At 35.2% G+C, this 26,487-nt stretch overlaps 1 protein-coding gene across 1 annotated transcript; it reads right to left on the bottom strand.

Annotated features, from left to right (window-relative positions):
- Window positions 1-96: 96 nt before the first annotated feature.
- ANXA10 (annexin A10) lies at window positions 97-25,770 on the bottom strand. Its single transcript, XM_027909500.1, has 12 exons — window positions 25,662-25,770; window positions 17,395-17,479; window positions 14,910-15,004; window positions 10,732-10,845; window positions 9,172-9,262; window positions 8,694-8,773; window positions 5,969-6,022; window positions 5,754-5,847; window positions 4,222-4,317; window positions 3,547-3,605; window positions 1,334-1,456; window positions 97-468 (listed from the first exon to the last, which is right to left on the bottom strand). Exons 1-12 carry the CDS (start codon window positions 25,677-25,679, stop codon window positions 400-402), a joined length of 978 nt encoding a protein of 325 aa, XP_027765301.1. The 5' UTR covers window positions 25,680-25,770; the 3' UTR covers window positions 97-399.
- Between the last annotated feature and the right edge of the window lie 717 nt (window positions 25,771-26,487).

Genomic DNA, 26,487 nt, shown 5'->3' with positions numbered 1-26,487 from the left:
CGTACAGGAAGAAATCCTGCCGATAAAAGTAAAGAAAACAAAATATTTTTTTCTTACTTCGGTGTGGAAGTGAGTAGGTTCTTCCAGAGCCTGTTGACAAATGTTTGGAGTGTTGTGACATAAAATGGTAAACGTATGCTTACATGGAGTAATTTTACCACTTGCTTCATTAATTTACATTAATCATAAAAGCAGAAATATAATTTAGAACTAGGAATAAAACAAGGTTCCTGTCAACATCTTTTTCTTGCCTCAAAAAAGATTTAATATTAGAAGATGTATAGTACTGATTTTGCTGTTCCTTTATGTAAGGTAGGGATCTCTTACAGTTACTACATTGTGTATAGCTTCAATTTCTATTTAAAATAGATTTGCAGTCTTCAAAGGTCATCTTCTTACTTAATAATCTTCTGCATCACCAGCACAGATGGCAAGTAAAGCACTCTCGTAATGCCCTGATGCAAAATGCTGCAAGGAAAAGAAGAAAAAAATCAATATTTCAGTGACCATACATTTTCTGAATTTTTCTTCTCTTGGTGTGTGACAAGGACTAGACTGCTATAAGGTTTTATAAGATATTACACTGTTTTCATAAGGATTACAGGCTGAGATCATTTTTAATTTCACATACCTTGGCCTTTGGTTGCTCAGGCACCTAGAAACAATCCTGGATCAAATCTGTTTATTACTTCTCAAGTTCAATACAAAAAAATCATGAGCAGTTTCCTAAAGTTGCTGTGCGTCTTGCAGTTGGATTATAGCAATATAAAAAAAGTAAAGTGTCTTAGCAAGAGTATTTTTTTTTGTACAATTAAACAGTCTCGAAGTTTTGTTTTAAGATACAGAGCAAAAGTACAAGACAAATAGTTTTTGTGAAAGTCCTATCTAAGCATAAGGATAAAACAAGATATTTATTTCAGTTTTGCACAAAAATGGTATCAACCTAACCTTGCATAACACAGCATGAAGTAAGATGTTATCAATTAGTGTAGAAACCATTCATGCAAACTACTCCTCAGCAGACACTGTCCTACCCTGTTCATATACTCCTCTTGCATTGGGGAGGGACAAAATCACTGAGAGGGAGTAAGTTGAGAATTCACTGCTTTTGAAGTTTGAATTCAAACCAAGGCACTGAAAATTCCCTGTTGTTTTTATACATTGCTTTTTGTTTGGTTTTGTGGTTTGTTTTTGTTTGTGGTTTGTTCGTTTTTTTTTTTTTAATAAGCAAAGTGGTTAAATGGAGATTAATCCTCTGTATTTTTCTGATAGGGCTTTTCACAGTCTGTGTGATGCTAATGCTGAATATATGCAAAAGTTTGCAGAAACTTACTTTAATGTCATGGAAGAGTGATTTCCCGTATCTTTCTTTGTATCGCTGCCGTATGTTTATCAAGTCAATCTCACTCCTGGAGATGAGAATCCTAATAACTGTTTTGTTGTGAAACCCAAAGTCCTACAATGAAAAGAGAAGAGGAAACTTGACAGTTGGACAATATGGATTTGCCTATCTGTATATGCTCAAAATAATGTTTAATAGATAAAAATAAGATATATCCAAATAGTGTAGGAAGGTATACAGAGTATGTAAGATATACCCATAAAGGTATCCTAGACTTTAAGGAGTCTAAGCATTCAAGCATTCTCATCCTGTAGAGTTTTCGTGTGCTCAAACGATAGAATTTATCTTACTGAATAAGAAGGGGTCCCCACATGCCAGTGTTTTATCCATGCGTCGAAACTTTTAACAAGCAAAATCTGATAATCTTTTGTCAGTAGTCTCAGGAATTCAGTGTGTGTAGCAGTTTTTACTGTCATTGTGGAGTCCATTCAAATTATACTGAACCCAGTAATGTATTTCACAAGAACTGCTGCCACATGTGAATTCAGTGAGACTTCTAACCATTGGTTTAGAATTTATATAATGTGTGTTCAGACATGTTTATTTTAGCAGTTTCTAAATAAATTTTTATATTATAATTGTGTGGAGAATGGGGACATCTAGTGGCAAGAAAAGTAGTCAAAACGAGTTTAGGGCTGGGACAACTGATGATCAATTTAGATTCTTTAATGCTAAATTGTACTTTTATCAACTAGTCATTGATACTGTAATCTTGTTCTCCAAAAAACAAATGATGAACTGTGTTAAAAAGCTGCATATAGAAAATCTGATACATGTCTGATGACTAGATTAAAATCTTTGTTATAAACCATTAAACTGTTATGGACTATGATTTCAAGCATTTGAATCCTGGGTGGGTTTGATTATATTGTATTATAAATTGATGTATAAAAAGCTTTTGGCCTAATTTGGATATAGCTTGGTTGCAAAACCAGACACTATTTTTAATTCTTGCCTTTTTTTTTTTTTTTTTTTGGAGGGAGGGGGGGAATTTTCTGTATTCTCTAAAACACTGAGAAAATAGAGTAAAATATTAATTAAAATGTATATATTTATTCTTAATAATTAAAAACTTCTTGCATCACATCTCTTGTCTGAATATAATACAGAAGAAAACTATCTGTGTGATATTTCTTAAAATTAAAAAGTAGGTTTTAACTTGAAAAGCAGTCTTCATACAGAACATTGAGAAGTATCACTTTTCCTGATAGTTGATATCTCCTGGTAGTTTTGGCAAACATTTTTTGTGTCATGTACCAGAATCCCCTTTTGACCACAGACAAAATATTGCTTCTTTCTTTCAGGCTCTGGGATTTTTCTTGGTTCTTTGCTGCCACACTTATTGTTTTAGCTGAAACATTGAACAGCAGTAGTGGCAGCATCTGGCAGAGGATACTGGGGAATTTTTGGAGTGTTGGTCAAAAGTTTTGTTCGATGGTCCTGGTTTGGAATTCCTATCTTTGCTGTTTCAGCTCTAAGGTGATCCTTACTCATGGCTAACTCTTATGACAATCTTCTAAAGATTACACTTAAAGATTAGGCTTAAAAGATTATACTTTTGTTTTTATAAAACATAATGCATCATTATTTTCATTAATGAATGAAAAACAAAAGAAAATGTCTCCAGTGACATTCCTCCCTAATAAGAATTTGTGTTTCTTTGCATTTACCCACATTTCTCCTTGGCACTCATTTAGTTTAGTATATTAGCACTTACTCAAAAAATAAAAGAACCTGCATGGAGCCCCACAAGAAAATATGAGCATTTGTCTTTATGTAACACTAATTTATTATTCAGTTTTTACCAATACTTATTAAATCTCCAGAGACAAAAAATTGTGTCATAGGAAAGGTGCACGTTGAGTTCTGCACAGCAGGGGGAGATACCGTCCATAGAAAAGAAATGTTTTCAATTAAAAAAAAAATTGACAGTTACCAGATATTGTTTTAAGGTATCTAAATATTTAACCTTTTACTGTTAAATGCTTACTGTAGCTTAGGCACTACTGCTTTGAAATTTATGTAAGTATCAACATTTTTAAAACATGCAAAGATAGAACAGATTGATTTGTAATTACTTGTTTAAGAATGATCAAACAAAGAAAGGGAATCTGCTTTTTATGACATGAAGAATGACTACTTACATGAATTGCATTATAAAGCCTGTAAGCAAAGTAGGAAGGCTTGTCACGAATACAGAGTACTAGGAGAGAAGAGTTGCAATAGGTAAACAGGAAATTATTATAAAATACTTTCTTTTGGCTTTGGGCTCCTTGAAATATAAAGCTGGCTGTTCATGACTCAGCTTAAAATTAAGCTACCAATATTCCCTAACATAACTATATTTGTATATTTGCTGTTGTATGAAAGAGGTTATTAAATACCAGTGAATACACTCAAATGGCTTCTTTGTTGAAATATTATCCTTATTTTATAAATGAAGAACAAAGGCACGTAAAGCTTGAAACTTTTTAACATACCACCAAAGTCCTGAAAACATTGCCAATTATTTAATATTTGTAAAATCAGTTTGAAATGCAGTTATTATTGATTACACAAAACTTGTTACAAAATAAAGACCGAATACTAGCTCTGGTCAATCAGGGGCTCATGCTGCATGGATACATTTTTATATATACAAAGACATGAGAAAGTAGTTAAAATATTAATCTGTAATTATGTCTGAAAATTTAGTTGCACAATGTAGGAGATTGAAGTGAATAAAAATATCAGAAAATAGTGTTCTTGATGCACAAGAGATAATATACTAGATATTTACTAAGAGATTACTGCTAGTAAAAATAATATCTTTACATTACCTATTGCAACCAGTAATTCTTGAAAGTATCCATCATAACATTCATTAATGGCATCTACTATGTCTTGCCCAGAGATATTTTGGAACTCCTGGAAGACTTGCAGGGGGAAAAAAAAAAGCAACCTTTGTTTTATTCTAGTTTATTAATAATGATCAATTTGCTTCTTTTCAGTTCAATACTTCCGTCTGGTACTATAACTATTAAGTTCCTTTTTTTGCTTTATTATTCTCAGTGTTTCATTATGTTTATATTCCCCAGGTAAGGCAATCTAAATGAGTAGGCTGTAAACCTGGCTTCTAGAAGATTCTCTGCCTGGGCTCTTCAGTCCACAGTATGAAATGAATGCATGCCACAGCCTCTGTTTCACTGGAAGCTTTATTAAATTCTCTATCTAGCAACATCTGTTTCTGAAACGTAAGAATGTCAGGTCATTGAGGCAAGTTCCTTGCTCAGCTTGGCTAAAACTGACCAGAGATTCATGGGTTGTGACAAGAAGCCCTGGCTTGCATGACATGTGTAACATGTCAGTATCCAGCCATGGACACTCTCTGCATAATGCGGGTATCCAGGCATTGAAATATACAGGGCACGCCTTCTCCTTAGGGAAAGGAGGAAAATTTTCAGCTCACTGTTTACTACAAAACTTGTGGAGGACTACAGTACAGGCAGAGCCCTCGAATCTCAGGAAGAGAGCAGAACATAAGCAGGTGTGTTGCATTATTTTAATCCTATCAACACCAGCTGAATGAATTTGTTGATCCATGATAGCAAAGTAATTCTAAGCTACTGTTAGCAGTTGACATAAGAAATACAGCTGGCTGCACAGTGATAAACTTGTCACCAGACAGTTTTTCAACTGCAGAGCAAAAACTCGGACTTGTCAGCAAAGAGATACAATAGGTTTCTTTTCTACAGTGGAAGATCTGGATGAGCTCACATCAATTTCTTTCAATTTGCAATTATGTTTGATTTTCTGTTTTGAATAAAAGCGGCCCTTGTGTTTCTGTGTGTATTTTCATTATGGGAGAGTGGATATGCACACTGAAGTGCTCCCATCAAAAACTTCTTTGAAACTTCCAGGGAAAAGCTTCAACACAGCAATGTGTTTTCACATAAAAACATTTGTTGAAAATACTCCATCCGCCTCTCCTGGGGTGTTTCCCCTCATAAAAGTTACTTAGGAAAAATGAAGAAAATCGTTAAGAAAAATCACCTCCTGTTGTGTTGTGTGTAAACTCTGTGCAGCCATGGCATTTGCCTTTTTTTGATCATGCAATCTTCCCTCTGTTATTAGGCATCCTGGTGCCTGTCTGTTCTGTCTACAGCTGTCAGGAGTCATCAGGCAAAGTTCAGTTTTGCATTACTTCCAAAATCCCATTAACAACAGTGGGAGTCAGGGCTCCAACAGTTCATGCTTAGGTTTCAGGCTAATACCCTGCTGCACACTGAGTGTCTTGGTATGCAAAGCATGGCTTTATTAGCAAGTCAGATTTTTCCTTTCCACTGTTTAAACAACTGAACTGTTGGATTACCCATCCACAACTGCTGGTGGCTTCTGTTGCAGAGAATCATTTGCAGCATGTTTTTGTGTTCGCCTGTTTTCTGCTGACATGCTTCCCATAGAATCTAGTATATCAGAAAAAGGAAAAAACATGCAGAATATTTTAAGTCAGTCCTAAATCACTTTTCAACATTTCTATTTTTTCTTTTTTTAATGTTTGAGAAGTTCACATTTGAGCATATTTACCATTGCGTCCTGAGCAGCTGTAGAAGGGTCTGCATATCCTTCCATCCTTGTTCCCTGGGGGAAAACAAAAAAATAACATTTTCTTCAGAAGTTAAATCCTAAACCACTGTAGGAATATAAAGTTATCTCTGTATGAAGTTATCTTGCATTTCTTGAGATTACATATATGTGCTTTTAGATTGGATAAGTACATTCCATGGTTGAATTTGAAAATGTAGAAGATATCCTCAGGTTGTCAAGTTACGTCTTTATTTTCTTTAATAAGAGGAACTCCGGAATGACAGTCTTGTGAGAGTGAAAAATGGGGGAAATGGATAAATCTATCCCATTCTTAGTCCCATTTTAAATAAGCTTTTAACTGACCACCACCATCCTACCACTACTTTCAGAAGTAGGGATATTATATTGCTTATTAAAGTATGTAACTCCAAGCAGAAAACAAGGGTAAGAGTAACATTTGCCATTCACTGATTACCAATATACACAATACCAGAAGAATCTTTTCTCAATTTTTTTCTCCCTGCGCAAATCATAGGAGCAAGCTCATCAAATAATGGAAGCTTTGCTTGCTCATAATCATTGTCTAAAGTTAATCAAGACTAAAAAATTGTTTGACAACTTTTATACACAAAACACGGAAGAATACTTTAAATTTTTCCATACATTTAATAGCTTTTCAGTTACACAAATCAAGCTAAATTCTTTAGTAAACACACTATGAACTGAATTGTATAGCTGTTAGAAAAAGAGAAGAGCACACAGCTACTGGAATTGCTTTTTTAACCATAGCCATCTTGTAAGGATACAAATCAGCCTTGGTTGCAGAACTCTTAACAATCTCAAGCTCATGTAATCACTGCCTTAAAATGTGTTTGAAGCAATTTAGTTTAAAATTTATATGTGAAAGGGAGAATTAAAATTATGTGTTGGCTGTCATCTTGTAGAATGACTGATTTGAAGCTCTTTCTTGTTAAAAATGTTAATTTATATTTTAATTTAATAGTAAAAATATCACACAGTGAAATTCCTAGCAATAAGATAAATTATTTGAAGTAAATTATGATGAAATGACTGCATAAAGTTACATACACAAGAAAGCACAGGAAACAAGGACAGACAAGTGAACAATAAAATAACTTAAATAATACTCTACATGAATCAAATGCCCACTTTCCCCAGTAACATTTATATAATTATGTTTTAAATTGTAGAAAATTTTAATATTTTGTTTGTCTCAGACTAGAATATTAGTCGGCCTGAATTTGTAATTCTGTTGATTTCTTTAAGAAGGACTATAAACTATAACTTCTGCTCTGCCTCAGGCTGAACTTGAAAACTGTAAATACAACACCATAGTAATTGAATAGTTCACTCTCCATACGTGGAGCACATTTACTTCCATCCGTAGTCAGATATGTGTGTCATCAGTCCCAAGATTTAATAGAAATTAAAGCAAAGGGCTTCTGAAAAAAGCATTAAAGGATGCATGGGAATGCTGCTACAGAATAATCTTCTGTAAGTTGTGTGGTAAAGGAACTAGAAAGGACATATTTTAATAAAATATCACTACGTTTAAATATAAGATTATATCCAAACATGGCTGATTTGACTAATAATCTTCAAAAGTAGACAGTATAACTGGGTAAAGTTGAAGTTTCCTGTAGCTTTTTGGTATCTTGAGAAAAATAGCAGATCTTGTTAGCTAAGAAGTTGCTGATTTTAGACATCCTTATCAATGCCTGGGGTTTAAGAAAATAAGGACTAATAACGTATAATCTCAGATTATTTTAAATTTTGTTTGTTTGATGGGTAAAATATGGTTTTAGTAAAGATGAGAAGTGAGGTTGCTTAACCTCTAGCTTTTAATTTTTAAGCAAGGAAGAATTTTCATTATTAGGAGAAAAAAAAATGAGAAAAAAATATTTCCTGTTTATAGCTTCTACTTTTGACATATCTGCTCTTTGTACCTCAGTGAAGTCTGCTGCTATTTTATAACTCAGTAGGAACTTTTCCCCCAGACATACATACATAAAAATACAGATATACCTTATGTATGCTGTTATTTCCCTGTGGTGCCTTTGCCGTTATTTGTTACTCTGGTTTACAAAAGATTTTTAAGATAATGAGCACAATGACTACAAAGAGAATGGAAGCTTATGATCTGGCAAGGATGACCACTTTGTTGTATAAGACTACAAACTGGTAAAACTGCAAAAGTTGGTGTGTCATAGTGACACTTTGCCTCTGTGCAAACGTGCTGTGATTTAGCATATGCAGTAGCACAAAAAAACACATCATTTTTAAAGCAGAGATCTCTTTAATACTTTATTTCTTAGTCAAATGTGGATGTATCTCTGTTTTCACATGATGTTTCAACTGGATTATATATTCTGGTAATGAAGAAAAGAGAGCTTTAAAAATTACAATCACATTTGTACATGCAAGTAGACTCCTTTTGAGATGAGACAGATGGAGCAGAGGATCAGCAGTTGAATAATCAGGGGACTTTATGAAATAACCTGTTAACCTTTGCCTCCATCTGATAGCCAGTCTGAGAAGATTACTCTCTCCCTCATCTGATTTCCCCCCTCTCTTGTTTGAAAGTGTAGCCCTGTTGAACTCGCTTTAACCACAGTCACCTTAAAATTTAAGACTTCTCAAATAGTATCAAAAGTCATTATGAATTTTTTAGAAATGTAAATCTTACTACTTGTTTTTACAGTACCTGAGCAAGGTTCATGAGCGTATCTCTGAAGTGCCCTGAAGTCTCAGAATCAATATCTTGTTGAAGATCAGTATTATATTCTAGGTTAAACCAAAAACATATAATCTAAATTAAAAATGCACATTTTCTGCATAGTACAAATCAAGATTATCAAACAAAGGATAAATAAATAGGATTCAAATACTTGTCCATTCTATATGGTCTTTATTCCACTATAACCTGGGCAGGTTCTCCATGGACCTGGCCATGGGGCTGGCACTTTGCCTGGCCCTGCTGGCAGCCCTCGGACACTGTCCCCACTCGCCTGTCCACCCACCCATGTTGCTTCAGCTTTTGGTATATAGTCAAGGGAGGAGATGGGGAAGGGAACCAGTCAGTATTGAGGAGTCATTTTTGTAGTTCTGTTCCTGTGCATGTGCTGATACCTCCAGAGCACACATAGTACAACTGCTACAGTGCACTTGTTAGAAAACATTACGCATTAGGTAGGCTTCTTTCATCTGGAAGATCTCCATGTTTGATCTTGAGGCTAATATGTCAATTAGGCATTTTTCTTCTGTGTCTACTCCCTGTGTGGAAAGAAGTAAATGCGAAAAGATGTTGCGTAGTAGAAACCACAGTTTTTAGACGAAAGCAATGCTGTGCTTATCTGAAGTAACAAAAGAATAGCAGTCTCTGCTGGAGCAGTGCAGAGTGCATTTTAATAGTAAAACCCTGTATTTCAAATATATTTCTACTTAATCTGAATTTCAGCATGTACATTACCAAGTGAAGAATGAAGCAAGACTAGTGTTGATGGAAACATAATGGGAATAATTTTAGAGCATTAGTAAGAACTTAGGACTTGCTGAAAGAAATCAGATGCAAAGATTGAGCATACATCCCCAGCAAGTGTTCAGGCAGTCTGAAGCAGACATGAGCACAGCTATTATGTTTGGGTTTTGTCGTCTCCTTCTTTCCTTTTTATTTATTTATTTATTTATTTAGGAATAAAAATATTTTTAGAAAAAAAATAAAGTTTGTCAATCTTGTCAATAATGTTAATAAAGGACATGATTCTGTTGTTACCAAATATATTTCACAATTCTTTTAATGCCAAGTGTAATAAAAACATATCAGTAGCTCTAAAAAATGCATTTATTTAAGTGTCTGAAGAAGTGTTGATATTTTCTTTTTTTGAATTCTAATTTCTCAAAATTATCAAGATAGATCATCTTGCTCAAAGTCATATAACCTGTGTCTTCTTTGTGACAGTGGACAGTAGCAAATATTCATGAGGAGAAAAAAAAAACCAGTGTTGAACTCTTATATACTTTCCTATCTTTCAGGAATGGACAATTCAGGAATTTCCTGAGAAGGATTATTATTTTCAATAGCCAACAGTGAACCTGTTTTCAAAGAGATTATTGAAGTCCTTTATGAACTGATTTGTGCTTTTGGCCTCCACAATGAATTTCACCTTCATTACATGATATGTGAAAATATATTTTTGTTTGGTTTGGAGCATCAATTGTGTAAGGAGCACAGTCTCAGACCCTGGGAAGAAAATGAAATATTTTCTTCAAAATGGGCAGTCAGTTCAGTTTGAGTGGAGTGATCATTGCTTTGTCACAGGGTACTTTGTAAATGTTTATGCAAAGACATATTCTGCTAAAGAAGTATTGGCCTTTTCAGAGGTGGAGTCTTAGTGTATGACACTGAGTGTGCAGATAAATTTGATTAGTAACATACACAATGGCTTGCAGGAATATGGCCTTACATTTCCATGTATAAATATTTCTTAATTTCCTGAGTTTACCATGGGTGTTAAATGAGTTATATTTGTTACGTTATTTCTGCTGGTTTTCGCATACCAATGAATACACATCATATATCCCTGTATTTCTGATGACCTAGTATACTCTGTGATAGTATCCTACTCCAGTGTATTAACTTCCAGCAGTTTATCAACCAATTAAATGTCAAAAAATAATTTAACGTATGTTCAGTACTCTAATTAGTGACTGCAACTCTAAGCAATTCTGAATTTGCCAACTACCTTCAAGGCATGCCAGAGCTCATGGGCATCGTAGGAGGCAGGTGGATACATCAAGCCAACCATAACTTCTTTGAAGTGATGAGAGAGGTTCTCTCTTAGGTCTGTTATCAGATCCTTGAAAAGAAAAAGAAAATGCATAGACAGGATTATTTCAATAGTCGCACTTTATTAAGACAGAATAAAAAATTATTAGTGGTTTTCTCTGTAAATGAATAAAGATGGACTTTCAAAGATGAATTCTGGCTAAGATTAAGAAAAGAAATGTTCTTTTCTGCTTGTTCTACTAGTATGGGTAAGATAAGAATAGATGCATAAGACAGTAGACCACAATGGTTTTTGGTTTCTAGTTCATTAGAATACAGAAGAAAATGCAGGAGTGTAAGTGCAACTATTACATAAAGTTTTAAAAAACTGAGTATCATGGCAGAGCATCTGCAGCTTTCCTTGGCGTATTCCCTGTGCAAATCTATGGGAGGTAAGCACCTCTGGAAATCGAATCACATAGAATCCAGGTGATTTCTTTTGCTTTTTTCAGTGTTACCCACCATGTGAATAATTTAAAAAATCATCTGTATTGCTCCTAGTACATGAAAATACCTGCTTTGGCTTGCTAGAAGGTTATGTGCTTTTGAATATTTTATAGTCAAACTAAATTCACTACTTTTGACACATGCTGGATTAATAATAAGGAACCTCTCTCTTCCCCCTCATGTGTCTCAGTTTGTGCTTGCCAGGTAGCTGAGTAATGGATCAGAGTTTCCTTTTCACTCTCCCCATCAGCATCTGTGAAAACACTGCAAATGCCCAAAGCTTGTTAGCTTACTATTGGGGTTTCTGTTAAAGGATACTTGCACAGTCTTGGGTTTTTTTTTTTTTTTTAAATATTTTGTTGCAGCAATAGTCAGCTGTCAGGTATGTTCTGATCTAAGTCTGAATTGAAATGGTTCCCATTATATAAACTATTATGTTTTCAGAGCTGCATATTTTTCAGGCCTGTGCTTTGGTTTTGATACATTTCTGAATATAATTTAATTAATAGCTAGAGTAGCAATGAAGGACGACAAATACACATTAAAAATTAAATTTATGCTGAAGAAACATACACGGTCTTCAGTGAATGCACATTAGGTGCATTTGTCAACCCCTGAATCACACCTGGAGTAGAAATTAATTCATTAAGACATTTCACTTCTGACAACATGCCTGTGGGAAAATGGATTAATAATACAAATGGATGCTATTTAAAAATTACTCCTGCAATCAGAAGTAAGGGAAGTGAAGTATTAAAAAATAAGAAAAGACAACTGTAAGTTGTCATTATTTTAATTTCCTAATCATCTTTGCTGTACAAAATCCTTGAAGGCTAATTGTAAGAAGGAATCTTAAAGCTTCTCTGTATGTTGGAATCATGCAGCTGGTTCAGGTCTTTCTTTCCTCTTATATTTCTCTCCTTCTGAGATGCTGGCTAATGAGTGGGCGTAGTGGCTACCATATTGAGCAGACTGAAGTGAAATTAGAAGGGAAAAGGATTGGACCAACAGTTTTACCCCAAACTGAACTGAGAAGGATAAAACTACTGTTGCCTCACTGCATGCCTTCTGTGCCCTGCAGTGTTTACCACTCATAAACTGGGACTGCCGAATGGCACCTTTGCGCAAGGCAATGTAACCATTAGAACAGATCACAGCCAGGGAGGTGCTATCACTGGTGTGCTAAATTGCTGGCAGTTCAAGGTAAGACACAATGTATCCTGTCCAGCACTTCCTGCCCAAGACGGCAAACTTTTGAGGTATCAGTCAAATGAAGTGCATGGAGCACTAACCGCATAAGCCATCCCAGTAGGTCTGCTGTCCCAAGTGAGGCAATAAAAATCAGCATTTCTATTTAATCTCTGAACTACATTAGAGCTGATTTGTACTTACCCGTTTCCACGTGGCAAAGGGTAGAACTGAACAGGGGCGTTTCTGAAAACTGCCAAGAATATCTTGATGTATCTTGTGCTATACCCAGTGCTTAATAAATTAATTTAAATTAATATTGTGGGTGTATTATGGTATGTTCCATGAGTTCCAGAATCTTCTGTAGCCCATTGCTGGAATTTGAAAACAATTTGCTTGCCTTTCCCTTCTATCATTATTTGTAGATTTAGAGACTGAAATTCTTAAAAAGGAATTTTCTTTGGCTTTTTTTCTTTTCTTCTAGATCTTTAGGTCACTGGTTTAACAGGATTTCATGTTGACTCAATATGGCTGACAGAGATAAGAGTTTAAAGGTGGTGTGTTTTCATAGGGATTTATTTATTTGTTTATATTTTTATTTTTTATTTGAAAAGAAAAACCAGCTAGATTCAGTGGTGAGTCAGTAATTGTTCTCTGTGAATATGAAATATGGTAAATCATAACTCCATTCCTGAAGGACATTTGCCAATTCTTTATTGCAATATCATGTGTTATCTCTAGGTCATCTTCATATATCAGAAGGCAGAAATTAAAGATAAAAGCATGATATGGAGCTTTTAAAGGTTTTCCTTTGTTAAAATGATATATCCAGTTGAAACACTATAGAGAAAAGGTCAAAAGAAACCTATGGATGGAGTAGAGAAGGGGTACTGTCCACTGATGGAGGAGATAACACTTGGAAAGAATGGGCTTGGGTTCTTTACTGTCACAGGCATCGTTGGGGAGCTTGACATGCTTTAGTTTTCTACAGGTAAAATTAAAACTCTGTGAGGAATATTACATGGATAAATGCTGAACTTGTAGGATTTGCATATTTAGTGGTAATCTAATAAATACCTCATAGTAGAAAAACAGTTTTAATCATTTAGGTGCACTGACTTCAGTCACTGTCACAGTCTTTGGAAGGTGTGTAGCTGTGATTCAATTATTATACTTTTATGGTCTATTTAAAACATATTCATTCAAGGTTACATCTAAAATGTCTCAAATATTGTGCGTTTGATTTTTTCTAACAATCCAAATAAAGTCATTGATCTCCTAGAGATGAGTAGCAACACAAAATCAACTCACTACACTGATTAAACCCAGCTCTTTTTCTCCCAATTCTAGGAGAGTAAGTGGGTGTTTCAGCATATTTAGGGATCAGTGGTTTTGAGGTATTTTGGTATACAGTTGGCACAAAGGTTGTCTCTGAAAAACTTGTTGGCTACCTAAAAAAAATTACACTGTTCTACTGGTTAACAAACTGGTGGTGTAACAGTGCCACATCATACGGAGTTTTTGAATGAACCATTTCTAGTTAACTCCAATTAAGGCTGATAGCTGTGTGGTAGCATCTGTGCAAGCTCATTGTTCTCATTCACGCTGATCGATTCAATGGCAAGCAGACACTGACCTTCAAGGAATTTTCCAGTTAGCTGTTAGTTTTACAGGCTTCAGGAAAAGAAGAAAACTGGATTTTGTTGTGTTTGCCTCGCTTCTCTTAGGGAAAGAGCATGTCTAGTCAATTTAATCCAACAGTATCTATTTTTATACAGTACTTTTCATCAGTAGATTTCACATGAATTTTGCAAAAGGTGTTGCTATTTTTTTGCCCTTATATAGCGAGTGTAATGCAGGCATGGCAACTTCCATGAAGTTATTTGGTTATCAATAGTAGATCTGGAAATAGTATGAGGATGTCTATCTCTGTGTATGTTTAAGAATTCATATAACAAAAATTACATTTTTATATACAGTAAAGATAGATAAAATACATTTGAAAAAAAGGCTAACTTTTTATGTCTTAAAATTTTTTAAACACCTTTCAAAGATTCATGAATTTAACATGAAGCAGCTGAGTACTGTGCTTAGTGTATGGATGGAATTACATGGAATGAGGCCTGAGAATGTCAGTGCTTGAGATAAGAACATTAATCAGTATGTGAGTAAGATAAAAAAGCCTGTAACTGTTGGTATGGTGGTTTTCTTTGGTTAAAATACTATTTTATTTTCTGACTTTGCGTGGCAGATGTGCTTCTACTGCCCTGTAAATGTCATTCGGATACTACTTAGAGGTACCAGTAGTCAATGAGCAAAGTGGTGTGCCAACCTGTTGGTGCCTGCCCGCTGTCTGACAGGCCTTTGGTTTTGGTGACTGACCTGGGAGAAGAGCTGACCAGCTGCACTGGAGGCAGGAAAGAAAGAAGTAAATGAAAGCACAAAGTGGCTGTGTCGTACCCTGCCGTACATGTCCCTGTATGCCTCAGCAATCATAAGCCGCTGGGAGTTGCATCGCTGAGTTAGGATATCAATCAACACATCTTTTTCACAACCTGTAAAGGAAACATGACACAGACTCTAAATTAACAATGTGTTGTTATTTACTTACATTTGTAATTGTTCGTGTTTTATTCTAGAAGATTATACTAATTTCTCAAAACAATAGGTCAACAGACTAACATCCCACTGGTATTTACCAGCATTAGTTATATGTATGCTGCTTATGTATCTTGTGCTTGCTGGTGTAATACCATAAAAAGGTGACCGTTATTACCAGATGCATCATCACCTCTCTCAAGCTCAATGGATTTGAAAGCATCCATAAAACAGATAGAGGCTTTCATTTATTCAGAACTAGACACAATAGCAGGATTTGTGGCTAAGCCTTGGAAGTCATACTTGTATGCCCTGTTGATATTGATTAAATAGTCATTTCAGGATTAGGGATCTCTTTTATGGGGATGTGATTAGACCATTCGTTGAAAAAGTCAGCTATATTTTCAGAGGAACTGTATAAAATAAGTTATAAAGTTTTAAAAAAAATTGGTATTTTACCCCATTTCCAAAGACATTTTATTGAAGGCTACCTGTGATCGTTTACTTGATGGCTAGAGCATACTGCTAAACTTCTGTAATGAGTCAGTATTTATTGCTTGTGAAAAAGATGACTAGCATATTCAGAAAATTATTTTAGAATTTTAAAACTCTTTTTGCATCCCAAAGGTTGACTTTTGGTAATTTCAGATGGCTGAGCATGTTAGTGACATTCCAGCATAAATATATCCCCAAGTGTAAATCAATTGACTTTATAATGATTAGATGAATTAGTCTGGGAAGCATGGGGTTCAGCTAGCATCTGAATAGAGTAGGGTAATGTCTCAAGTTTCTAGTAGTTGCTATATGGGCATATATACATATATTACAGACACACATTCTGTACCTATTGCACCTTTGTAAGGCAGATATTGTCATATAATCTATAACTGTCAGGTTCCATTCTGATGCAATTGCAATTGGACATTGAATACTTTAAGTTGGCAGAAGAACGGTTGTATGTTTGCTCTTTACACAGTACATTTAGTTCCCTTTCTGCTGGATCATCTAGCCACAATTACACCAGGTTTTTAGCAAGACTCCGATTTAACATTGGGCTGATTTATTTCCATCAAACTCACAAAATAGAAGTATTACTGAAACTGTGCATAAGGATTTGTTTTACTTTTCAGAAAATAATTATCAGCAGGAATCTGTAAAGCTTACGTAGTCACTAAAGTAAAAAGTAAGAAGGATTCGGATCCAGGAAATATTTAGAAATATAAGTAACCCTATTCATTTCTGTATTCCCACTGGTATCAGTGGGACAACATATATGACTGAACCTCATAAGAATGAATGTTGTGTGCAAGATTCGGGGTCAGGGTGTCAGTGCTTGTAAAGGATAGGGTGACTTTAACTCCTCTGAAGCTGAACTGTTTATTTTGCTAATTGTCCTTGAAATTAGAACTTTGTTCCGTGTACTCTGATAGGTAGATTAAAAGTAAGGTTAATGTGCTTGTATTTACAGTATTAAATGAAGAATATCATTTCTACCTTTTCATGTTAGCAACATTGCATTAAAAGTACTGTTTGAAGTTTAGCAAAATGTTTGAAACTTTTCATCCATAGCCAACTTAGTCATAAAGATACTTCAGATACCCCTTGATCATTAATGCTCATTGTGATTCATTTGACATTAAGTCTGAGTCCTCACATTTGCATTAAAGAAACTGAAAAAAGAATGCAAGATTTGGTGCTGTACAACTTTCAGAAAAGCCCAAGGTATATAAAAGTTATGATACAGAAAACAGTTTTAATGTGAGGAAAATGTTTCAGATAGTAAAAAAACAGATCAATATTCTGACTCTTAGCAATAGCAACAGCGTTCTACAGGAGAACAAAAATCTGAACAGAGAAAAATGCTTTGGTGAACAGTTTTTTTGTACGTACATTGAAAGCAAAAATTGCTCCTGAGTCAAAAATAATAACTTCTTTAAACTTTCTACTCCACTTATTTTTATTTCTTGATGACAGATTAATAGAGTTAGCACACCTCGGTAGCAGTTAATTGTTGAAGTTACAACTAAAACCCTTTCATTTCTCAGCCTTCACTGTAGTGACATAACATAGATTCTGTTTTCTTTTTCTTGTTTTCTCAAGGAAGAGTTCATGACTCTAAGTATTAGTGTAGATTTTAGATTAATCTTGATCATCTCTTAGTTCCTGTAAATGGAAATACGAGATTTGTTTGGACATCATCAGTGTGTCTTATTAAGATTCCTTGAAGAATCCACAGATAGGTAGTGACACTTTTAATTTATTTAATGTGTTTTTATTTTGCCTCATGCTTGTTGTTTTATGAGAGCTTTCTGGGAAAAAAAAAAAGGAAATAGATAAAATTACTTACTAATTCCCTGTAGGGCTCCTCCTAGCAACTGGGCATCCATAATAGGGTTAAAATTCGGAGCGGGAAAAATTGTTCCTTGTGTCTGCTGAAGGAGAAAGGAGACTTTATTGAGGTTTTTCACATTTATAGCACTGCCTATATATTTTGAAAACTAACAGTCATAACTTTATCTTTGCCACATGAGGGTAACAAATTGTCTGTGGCTAACTGAGGAAAAGAGTGCATGGTCAGAAATTCTGAGTGCCTCAAGATTTGAACCAAACTTGCAAATTTTTTTAGCTAATAATCAGTAGCTATAGCTGGACAAGCTATGATTAAGCAATTGCATTGTGAATCTTACATGCCTGGCTAATTTTTTGTTTTAAGGAAAAACAACTGAGAAGATCTCAGAAGAAGATACTGAGTTACTGAGCAGTAACTTGAGAACGGGTAATTCCTTCGAGGGAATTCATGACCGTCCAAATCATTGACCACCTACTGAAAATGAACCACAGACTCAAATGGAGGTAAGAACTGCATATGCAGACTAATTAGCATGAGAAGCAAGAGGTATAGCTAGCAAATAGTGGTTTGATTAGTAATTAATGAAAAAGTTATGTAATTTGTAACCAGTGAATGCTGGTGCCCTTGTTTGTGAAAATGTATAAAAAAAGTAAAATTTTGATGATCAGGCTGGTGGTCTTTTGTGAGTTACCACCCAGCTCCCTGCTTTGCACAAACTAGAGCAAAAAAAATAGAAAAGCCTCACCTTGGTGTGTGAATTGGCGCTTGCACACCAGGTTATGAGCCCGCCTTCAGGACAACAGCACTATTGTCCTGTGGTGACAAGATGCTATAAGGCAGGTGAGAAGGAAAAAACTTGCTTCTAAAGCAACACTGACATTGAACAGGTTTGCTTTTCTGAACAAATGACCATTCTAATGCCCTTTGGTATAGTTTTATGGGGAGAGGGAAAGGTGATGTAGTTTTAAGTTGCTGAGCAAGACTGAATGCTTGCAATAATCTCCTGTACTGAGACATAAACCTGAAGGTTGTGACAGGCATTTTGTTTTACAAAGATTTGCTACAATCTGGCCATAGTTTAGAAGAATCTGTGGTTACAACATTCTTTGGCTTGAAATACCTCAAGAAATCAAGGAAATAAGTCGAAACAACACTCATATTGGGAAAGCTAGGGTTCTGCTTTCGGAACCCAGGGCCCAGGGTGAAAAATCATATTTCCCCCCAAAACCAGACAGGATTGCCCTGCCTAAATGTGCCTAGTAAATGCATACCTAGCAGCAGTGTTCATGACTGCACAAACTGAGGGAGCAGAGCAGTAGAGGCATTTGGTAACTGGAAATTGCAACAGATTGAATTTTTATCAGGGAGCAGGCAACTACATGTGAATAGATTGTTTCTTTCCTTATTTTTTGGTTAGAGAATTTCTGCTTCCCAGTTTTGAAGCAGGGTATTTTTAGGATTGGTTGAACACTTGAGTGTAGTTACACGTACTGCTATTTCACTTAGTTCATTTCCACTGAAGTCAGCTGTGACTGACCCCTTTAACAAAGAAGACTAGTGGAGCTGAGCAGGGGCACTGTGCCCATAGAGCTCAGGGAAAAATGCAGGACATGACTGACCACAGCTATGGAAAAGAAAGCTGATTTTATCTCAACACAAAGCAGAGCTATCAACATTTGAGAGGATGAACTGATGGTTTAAATGTACCTGTATAAGCCCAACACAGAGTATAAATACTAAACAGGTAGCAAAATAATTTGGAAGAGAGCAAAAGGCTTGAGCTGACTTCAACCCATGTAATCCTTTCCTGTGATGTCCAGCATTGCAGCAGTGAGTGTATGAGAGCAATAATGTGGATCTCATCAGTATTACCTTTGTAATTTGTGTTATGTTTTCAGTACATTTTGTATTAATCTGCTAGAAAAGCCTATTTAAAATCACTTAACTTGATATTATAAATTATAGCCTCTATGAGTGGAAAATCTGTAAGAACCTAGAGCAACCTCTGACATCAGGATGGCAAATTTTGAGTCTATGGCTGTTTCTGTTATACAACATCTTTTTCTCCTTTAAGCTCTGGAAAGCTTAGGGAAATTAACAGTATGATCTTGTGACTTCCACATGGCTTAGGATGATCACTGCCAGAATGGGCAGGAATTACACTTCATGGCAAAGCTTAATCTACAGCAGTGAAAATTGCACTGTGGTTGTCTTGGTGATGTCAGAAGTGTTTAGGATGTTCTCACTGAATATAATTTCTCTAAATACAATGTTCTCCAACCCACCCACACAAATGAGAAAAATTATGATTCAGGAGTGACAGGAATCTTTTTGTAAGTTGAGAAGACCAGGGACATTTTTGGATCACTTAACATTATTAATACTAGAACTTTATCCACATCTCATGGACAGTATTAGTGGAGGTCTTTTTATTGATTTCAGGGAGCTTTTGGGTCATGCCCTTAATAAGTAAAACTATTTTACATCTTGCTGAGAAAACTAAGGAGAGCTTGTTAATGGACAGCAGGGGCTCTCCAAGATGATCAAAAGTGATCTTTGCCTTGTGAAGAGAAGCTGAGGGAATCTGACTTAGCCTGGAGAAGAGTCAGCTTTGGGGGGACCCAACAACTGCTCTGTAGTGTCTATGGGAAGACCGTCAAGAACACAAAGCCATCCGCCTTGCTGAGGTGCATGAAGAATGAAAGGCAACAGTCATAAAACAAACCAAAGAATGTTCTGGCTGGATATGAAGAAGACATTTTTTACTGTGTGGATGACAAAGTAGTAGAAGAAGTTGCCTGAAGAGGTTGTGGAACCTCCATCCTGAGAGGTTATAAAAACTGACTTAAGCAAATCTCTGATCTACTCAGTCTGAATTTAATGTGGCCCCTGTTTTGACAAGGAGGCTGGGCTCGATGATCTGATAACCGTCTTTCAATCTAATAATTCTATAATTTTTCCAAAGCAAAAAAATTAACAGGAATTTCTCCAATAACATTTTAAAAATACGTAAACATTATCAAACACCCATTTGTCTTGGTGATAAGGGATTGAGTGATAAAGGTACTTGCATTATTCTCTTTGTGTAAATCCCATAGGGTATATACTAATTTCAGACATACATTTTGAAGAATTCAAAACTTTTTTCCAGGATCAGGCACAAAACCTGAAATTTATGTTGGTGAAATTTATATCTGATGGTCACTTTGTCCAGTGTACAAACTGTCATTATTTGAGTTATCATGCTGGAAAAAATTGTCAGTATAAAACCACTATGAACTTCACGTGCAATTTATTTATACATTTTCATCTCCCCAAAATGGAAATTAGCAAAGGTATAATGAGCAAGGAGCCTAAGAGATTTGACTATTAGAAGTGATAGACTTTGATACTTGCATAGAAAATAAAGTTGTTGTTTATGGATATTTAAATATTTGAATAATTATGCTATTTACATGTGGCACTTGTATTAGATGGGGCACTTAGGGACAGAGTTTAGTGGTGGACTTGGCACTCGTATGTTAATGGTTGGGGTCCATGATCTTGGAGGTCTTTTCCAACCTAAATGATTCTATGATATTAAGTGAGCCTAACTATAATGTCTGTATGGAAGCTACAGCAAGCCAGTTTATCTTTGCCAGTCATAAATCAATCACATTAAAAATATTCCTTCCCTAAATGAGTTTTTTTAATAATAATCTAGGACAGATCCCATAGTAAAAAAGGTGTTCTCTGTTTCATCAGTATCTGAATGTATCTACACCTTTCCAAAGGATACTGGCATACAGTGAAGCTGCTGAATTGAACTTCTAAGCATCTGGAAGGAGATCAGAGTCAGTGCAGACAGCTCATTATTAATCTCATAGCAAATGTAGTAATTCATTAAAAAAAAAGAGTGGAGGGGGATATCTAAATATTGCCTTAAAGAAATATGGATCTAAAAAGCATGAGAAGCAAAGAAGAAATATGGTCCAGGTCCTTAACTGGTGTAAATGTACAGAACTTGGTCAAAGTCAGTAAAGTTTTGTTTTAGACAAGGTGATGGTTAAACAAATAGTCTTGTAACTCCTCTCATACTCAGATATCCTTCAAATATCCTCATTACTAATATACTACATGTATGGTACATACCTTCATGGTGAACCTTGAGAAAACTCATGAATTTTTTGTGGCTCTTCCCAGGTTTGCATATGTTTAGATATATTTATTAGTACAGTGGATGGGATACAGAAATCTAAACTTTTCCTTCAAGTTGTCTGCACTCACAAATATCCATCAACACAACTGCATAAGCAGGTGTTTTACTTCCCAAACAACATCAGATTCAGTTCCTCAAGCTGGGTGCAAGATTGTGGATTTTGTGGATATTAGTATGGTGTATTGTTTTGAAATACAAAACCATGTATGTTCAACGTGTTGTGATACAAGTGTCTCCATGAACACTGCAGCTAACAACAACTGGTTTCTTCAGAAGAGATTGTATTCCTCTGCCAAATATGTTACAAATTCACTGTAAACTTCAAAGTTACTGGTAAGAAACAAATGGATGGACAAATACACAGAAATACAGCCAGATTTTCTGAAGAAACCATGGGGTGATGTCTGGTATAGTCATTGGAAGAATGTGAGGGGTTGCACATTTTAAAAGACTTTTAATTTTGGTATCTGGATTCTGGTATCCCTCATGACACATGCACCATTTTGGTGGAGCACCCATTGTGAGCACAGTATTCAGCATGGCAGGGCTTTCTGCATTGGAAAGAGAACAACTTCAAAGGGCATCTGAAGAAAGTTATTTCTGAGGGCAATTTGGCCTTTTTATGGGTTCATTTAGACAAAATTGTCTGTGAGCATGGAGAAATTGTTTTCGTACTGGCTTTCTCCTGCAGCATCCTAATGAAGAGGATATCTATTTTTTAGAAGGAAGAATAACAATATTTTGCTTTTTTCTCACAGTGTCCAAGCACCTAAAGGTAAGGCAAACAAATCTCCATAGGTGATTCAGTTATTTCTGACTTTAAGGATTTTAATTCTCTTTCTGATGTCTTCCTCATCAGCTCATCTACAAAAACACAGATCTGTTTCCACGGAGGCAGCCCAGGTGAGAACTTTCTACTCTCTGTTAGCACATGTTCATATAACTTGCCTGTAAGGAACTGATTTCACAATCAACTGTGCAGAGAGAACACAGACAGGTCTTTGTGGTGTTGGTAGAATGAATCAAAACAACAAATTAAGTTGGAAAGAGACTGAAAAATTTATAAGAATTGTAAAAAATGATACTTGCAGTTTGCCTTCCTTCCATGCAAGAGCAAGCAAGTTACAGCTTTTCCTGACCAAAGCCATAAGCATTCAACAAAAGTATCAGTAAAAGCTGAGGCTGCTTTTATCAAATTATGTTGTGTAAAGTTCAGGCAATTCAGTCTTGTGATGGAAAAAGCAATCTGAAGTATGAACAGCCTTCTAATAATATTTGTTCAGTAAGTCATTCTGCTGATAACAAACAATCAAACTCCTTAGTCTGAATGTTTCCCATAGGGAATGTCTGCTAAAATAAAATGCTTGCTTTATTACATAGCTACATGCTATGAGCCAGCTATACTTTGGCAAAGATATCCTTTGTGTGCAACTTTATTAAATAAAAATTTCATGAGTATTTTGATTTGCTTTGTGTTTATTGTATGTGTTACGTTTAATTTGAAAAATAAATGTTGCAGTAGTGGAAGGGATACTTCTAAATATAGAAAATTCTTTCTCCAAAACCTCCCATCTCCCCCTGAATGTGTATTTCAGAGAGCTCACAGATTTCAGCTTGTCTAATTTCTTTAGTTTTACTTGTGGTACTGTGGGGAGCCATTTTCTCTGTGTAATCTCTGATAATGGTGATACCCTGCATTGCTGAATCTGGCAAGGCTGCTGCTGTTAACAGTTTGTACATCTCATTCTTGATCTTGGGGGACTCCATCCTATCCAGTTATTCATAGATAAAATATGTAATTACTAACATGGGTAGCGTAAAATATAACAGAGGTCATCTTAAAGAACCAAGTAAATTTTGAAAGTAGTGCTTCCAATTATTTTTTCATGTTTCTTATGCTTCTGAATTAATGGTATATCAATGTTTTGGGATTCCTTAAAAATATTTTAAAGTCTAAAGTGTGCTTTTAAGACTTCTTCTCAATTTAACGTTGTGTTTCAGAAGAGTAGACAAGAAATTAATGTGACAGCCTCACCACTCAGTCCTGTGTAAGCCCTATTTTCTTGTTTGAGATTTGTTAGAGTGATTTTTCTGCTATTTTGTTGCTGAATCTCTTGAGAAAACTGCCACTGCTCCAAGACCGACTTTATCTTGAAGAACCAGCAGGCACCCAGGGGAGAATGTTTACATGGGCTCTGCATTACATGTCCCCATTCTGTCTGGGTGCCTCAGCAGGGTAATCTCCACTGATTAGAATCCAGTAATCTAGTTTATAAAATAACCCTAATTACTCTCCCTTTGTATTCCACAACATATAGAAATGGGAATAAAGAATAAAAATTTACTTAACATGAGAATCCATTAGAGAAAGCCTGTAATCAGATTTTCCTGCCTTTCCTGAGACTGATATGCACCCCATTGTCTACAGTTGCTTCTCTGCTTCCTTACTTCTGTGATTATGGAAAAAACAAACAAAGTGTGCCTTTGTATGTTTTGAAGAAGAAGGAGTAAAGAGATGGTATTAACATTGTCTATTTTGGACTATTTTGGTGCAGTTCAGAGGATCAGAATTAGGAACTTAAGTGTTCCCTCTGCTCAAGTAGTCCTAAAGGCTTACAACAAATTAAGCCTACATAGCTGTTGTAAACATCTGCCACAGTTAAGAATTACCACCTAATCTATTAGAATTTCTTTATAATACTATCAAAATATTGCATTATTATTACAAATATCATAATTGCCAATTGCAATGACTTAAAAGCAAAAGAATTTCTTCTGTAAGTGATTTTATAATGTACTATTGTTAATATCAGACAACATACTATATGCAAATGCAGTGTCAATTATTTAAATACAATTGGTCTCAATAAATCAGTAGGAGAAAAGAAACTGAATTTCTTGACATCTCCAGCAGAAACTAATCTACTATCTTTGTCAGGTAGATTTAGTCTTGCTGTCTTCATTTAATTATTAGGAATAGCTTACAGAATCACTGTAAATTAAAGAGGGAAAAAAAAAAGAAACAAAGAAGAAAATCCCTTTTAAGTTCTTAGCTGGTCTAGTAAAGGATGCGAGATCCTAAATTGCAGAAAACCAAACACATTAGTAATCCCCATTCAATAACTGTTACTTTAGAAAAGCAAATATATGCAGTATAATTTTATCAGAAGAAATGCTTTACTGACGGGATTGGAGTAATTAGTCAATTATACTTTCAATTAAAATAAGTAAGGAAAAAATGTTTCTCCTTTAGAAAATTCTATATTGATTTGTAAGTTTGTTGGGAATGTACATGCAAAAAGCATTTGAGAGGAATGAATAATTATTATTGTTAATAATAATTAAAAGAAAGCCCTTAGTGAACATAATTATCTGTATGCCAGGTACAGATAGCAATTTCATGTTTTGTTGTCATGAAATAATAACTCCAGTAGCTTCCAGAATGGAGATTTAAAATTGCACTATGAACTTTTCTTAAAGAGTGCTAATGAAACCATTTAATATATTGCTACAATTTTTGATGGGAACAATAACTAATAATGTGTTATGGCGCTTGTAGAGGTAGCATTTCTTTGCTTTAAAATATTTTTCACATTGTGAGTTTATAAATGTTAAATCTATTCAGTTACTTTAGGCAGTTACAGATGGTCTTGTGAAATTATAACCCCCTCAAAATAGTACCAGGAATAGGTATCTTCTGAGAAATTCACATATTTATTTTTAATATGATTAGGTGATAGTATGTAATTTAGTTTCTTGTGTAGTAGCTAAGTGCAAGCATAGAAAACCCACAAACAGAGCCTCACAAGGAGGCTTGAATTTTTTTTTCTTAAAAGGTCTAAAATTACGAGACAGGAACTGATAATTTTTTATATTTTAATCTTCATTTCAAACACTTGATATATACTGTAAGTAACACCAGGATTGTACCCAAATCACAAATAAATTAACTTCACCTGAGATTAATTTCTACCAATGGAGGGAAATGGATCCCAACATATGTGATGAGAACCCAAGAGGAATGAAAAGTTTGGAAAGATTTCAGAGAACAGATCATTCTACTCACATAAGCTCCACAATACATTTTGGTTTGAGGCTTCAAGTTCCGTTGAGATGAAAATGGTAGCTTTCCCAAACTAAAAGTAATAGTTCAGCAAACTAATGTTATAGTTAAGTCTTATTCTGTTTTGGAGATTTGTGAGAAACCATCCAATCAAAGTGATACGAATCAGAACACCTATGGGTACCGTATGTCCTTGGGTTTTATAGATTCATTGTGTACTTAGTCATTAATCATGTATTGAATAAGTGTGATTATAATGTAAGTAAACAGAGTCATTAGTACGACACCCTCTGTTCTGCTGTGTTGATTTTAAGAATCAGAATTCAGCTAGTCACAGAGTGAAATGCTCACCTACAGAAAGTGCTTGTGTTAATGATTTACTTTTCAGATTGGGTCTAATCTAGTTCCTTTTTCTCCTTGTGCTGAAATTGCCTAGCTCATCACTTGTTCCAAAACTCTTTGTAGCTGGCATGCGTAGGAAGATGCTTTATAGCCCCTGTATGTTACCCAGAGTAATCAGGTAGGCCTCAGTAGAACTGTGCAGAGTAAAGGCTTTTCAAGCAAGTTCCAATTCAAAAAATCCTGTGAAAAGCTCATAAAAAATCCTGTAATATTGCTGTATTTGAGGACTTATATAGAATCTGTACTAGCCAACTGACAGCAAACGCATGTTTTTTGTGTCTAATAACATGTACTTTTCTGCTCATGATAACTATTATTGTAATAAACCATTGATAAAATACTAAGTTTTCTCTCTCTCACACACACACAGGAATATAAAATAGAGGACTATAAAAATAGGGGTGCAAATCAGTCTGTATATCGTCTA

Source organism: Empidonax traillii, unplaced genomic scaffold (genome assembly GCF_003031625.1).
Source record: "Empidonax traillii isolate 1590-97213 ecotype Southwest subspecies unplaced genomic scaffold, ASM303162v1 scaffold2176:size34017, whole genome shotgun sequence".
In the NCBI taxonomy this organism is placed as follows: Eukaryota; Metazoa; Chordata; class Aves; order Passeriformes; family Tyrannidae; genus Empidonax; species Empidonax traillii.
This window is presented reverse-complemented; position numbering and strand designations above follow the sequence as displayed.

Bases quoted from the DNA above. Each gene is read 5' to 3' on its own strand.
- ANXA10 (XM_027909500.1), bottom strand. The intron at 8,774-9,171 runs GTAATGTTTTCT...GGTTTAACCTAG, and splicing joins GAAAGAAGCCTACCTAATGC to AATATAATACTGATCTTCAA. The intron at 4,318-5,753 runs GTAATCCAACAG...TCCCCCTGCAAG, and splicing joins CCACCAGCAGTTGTGGATGG to TCTTCCAGGAGTTCCAAAAT.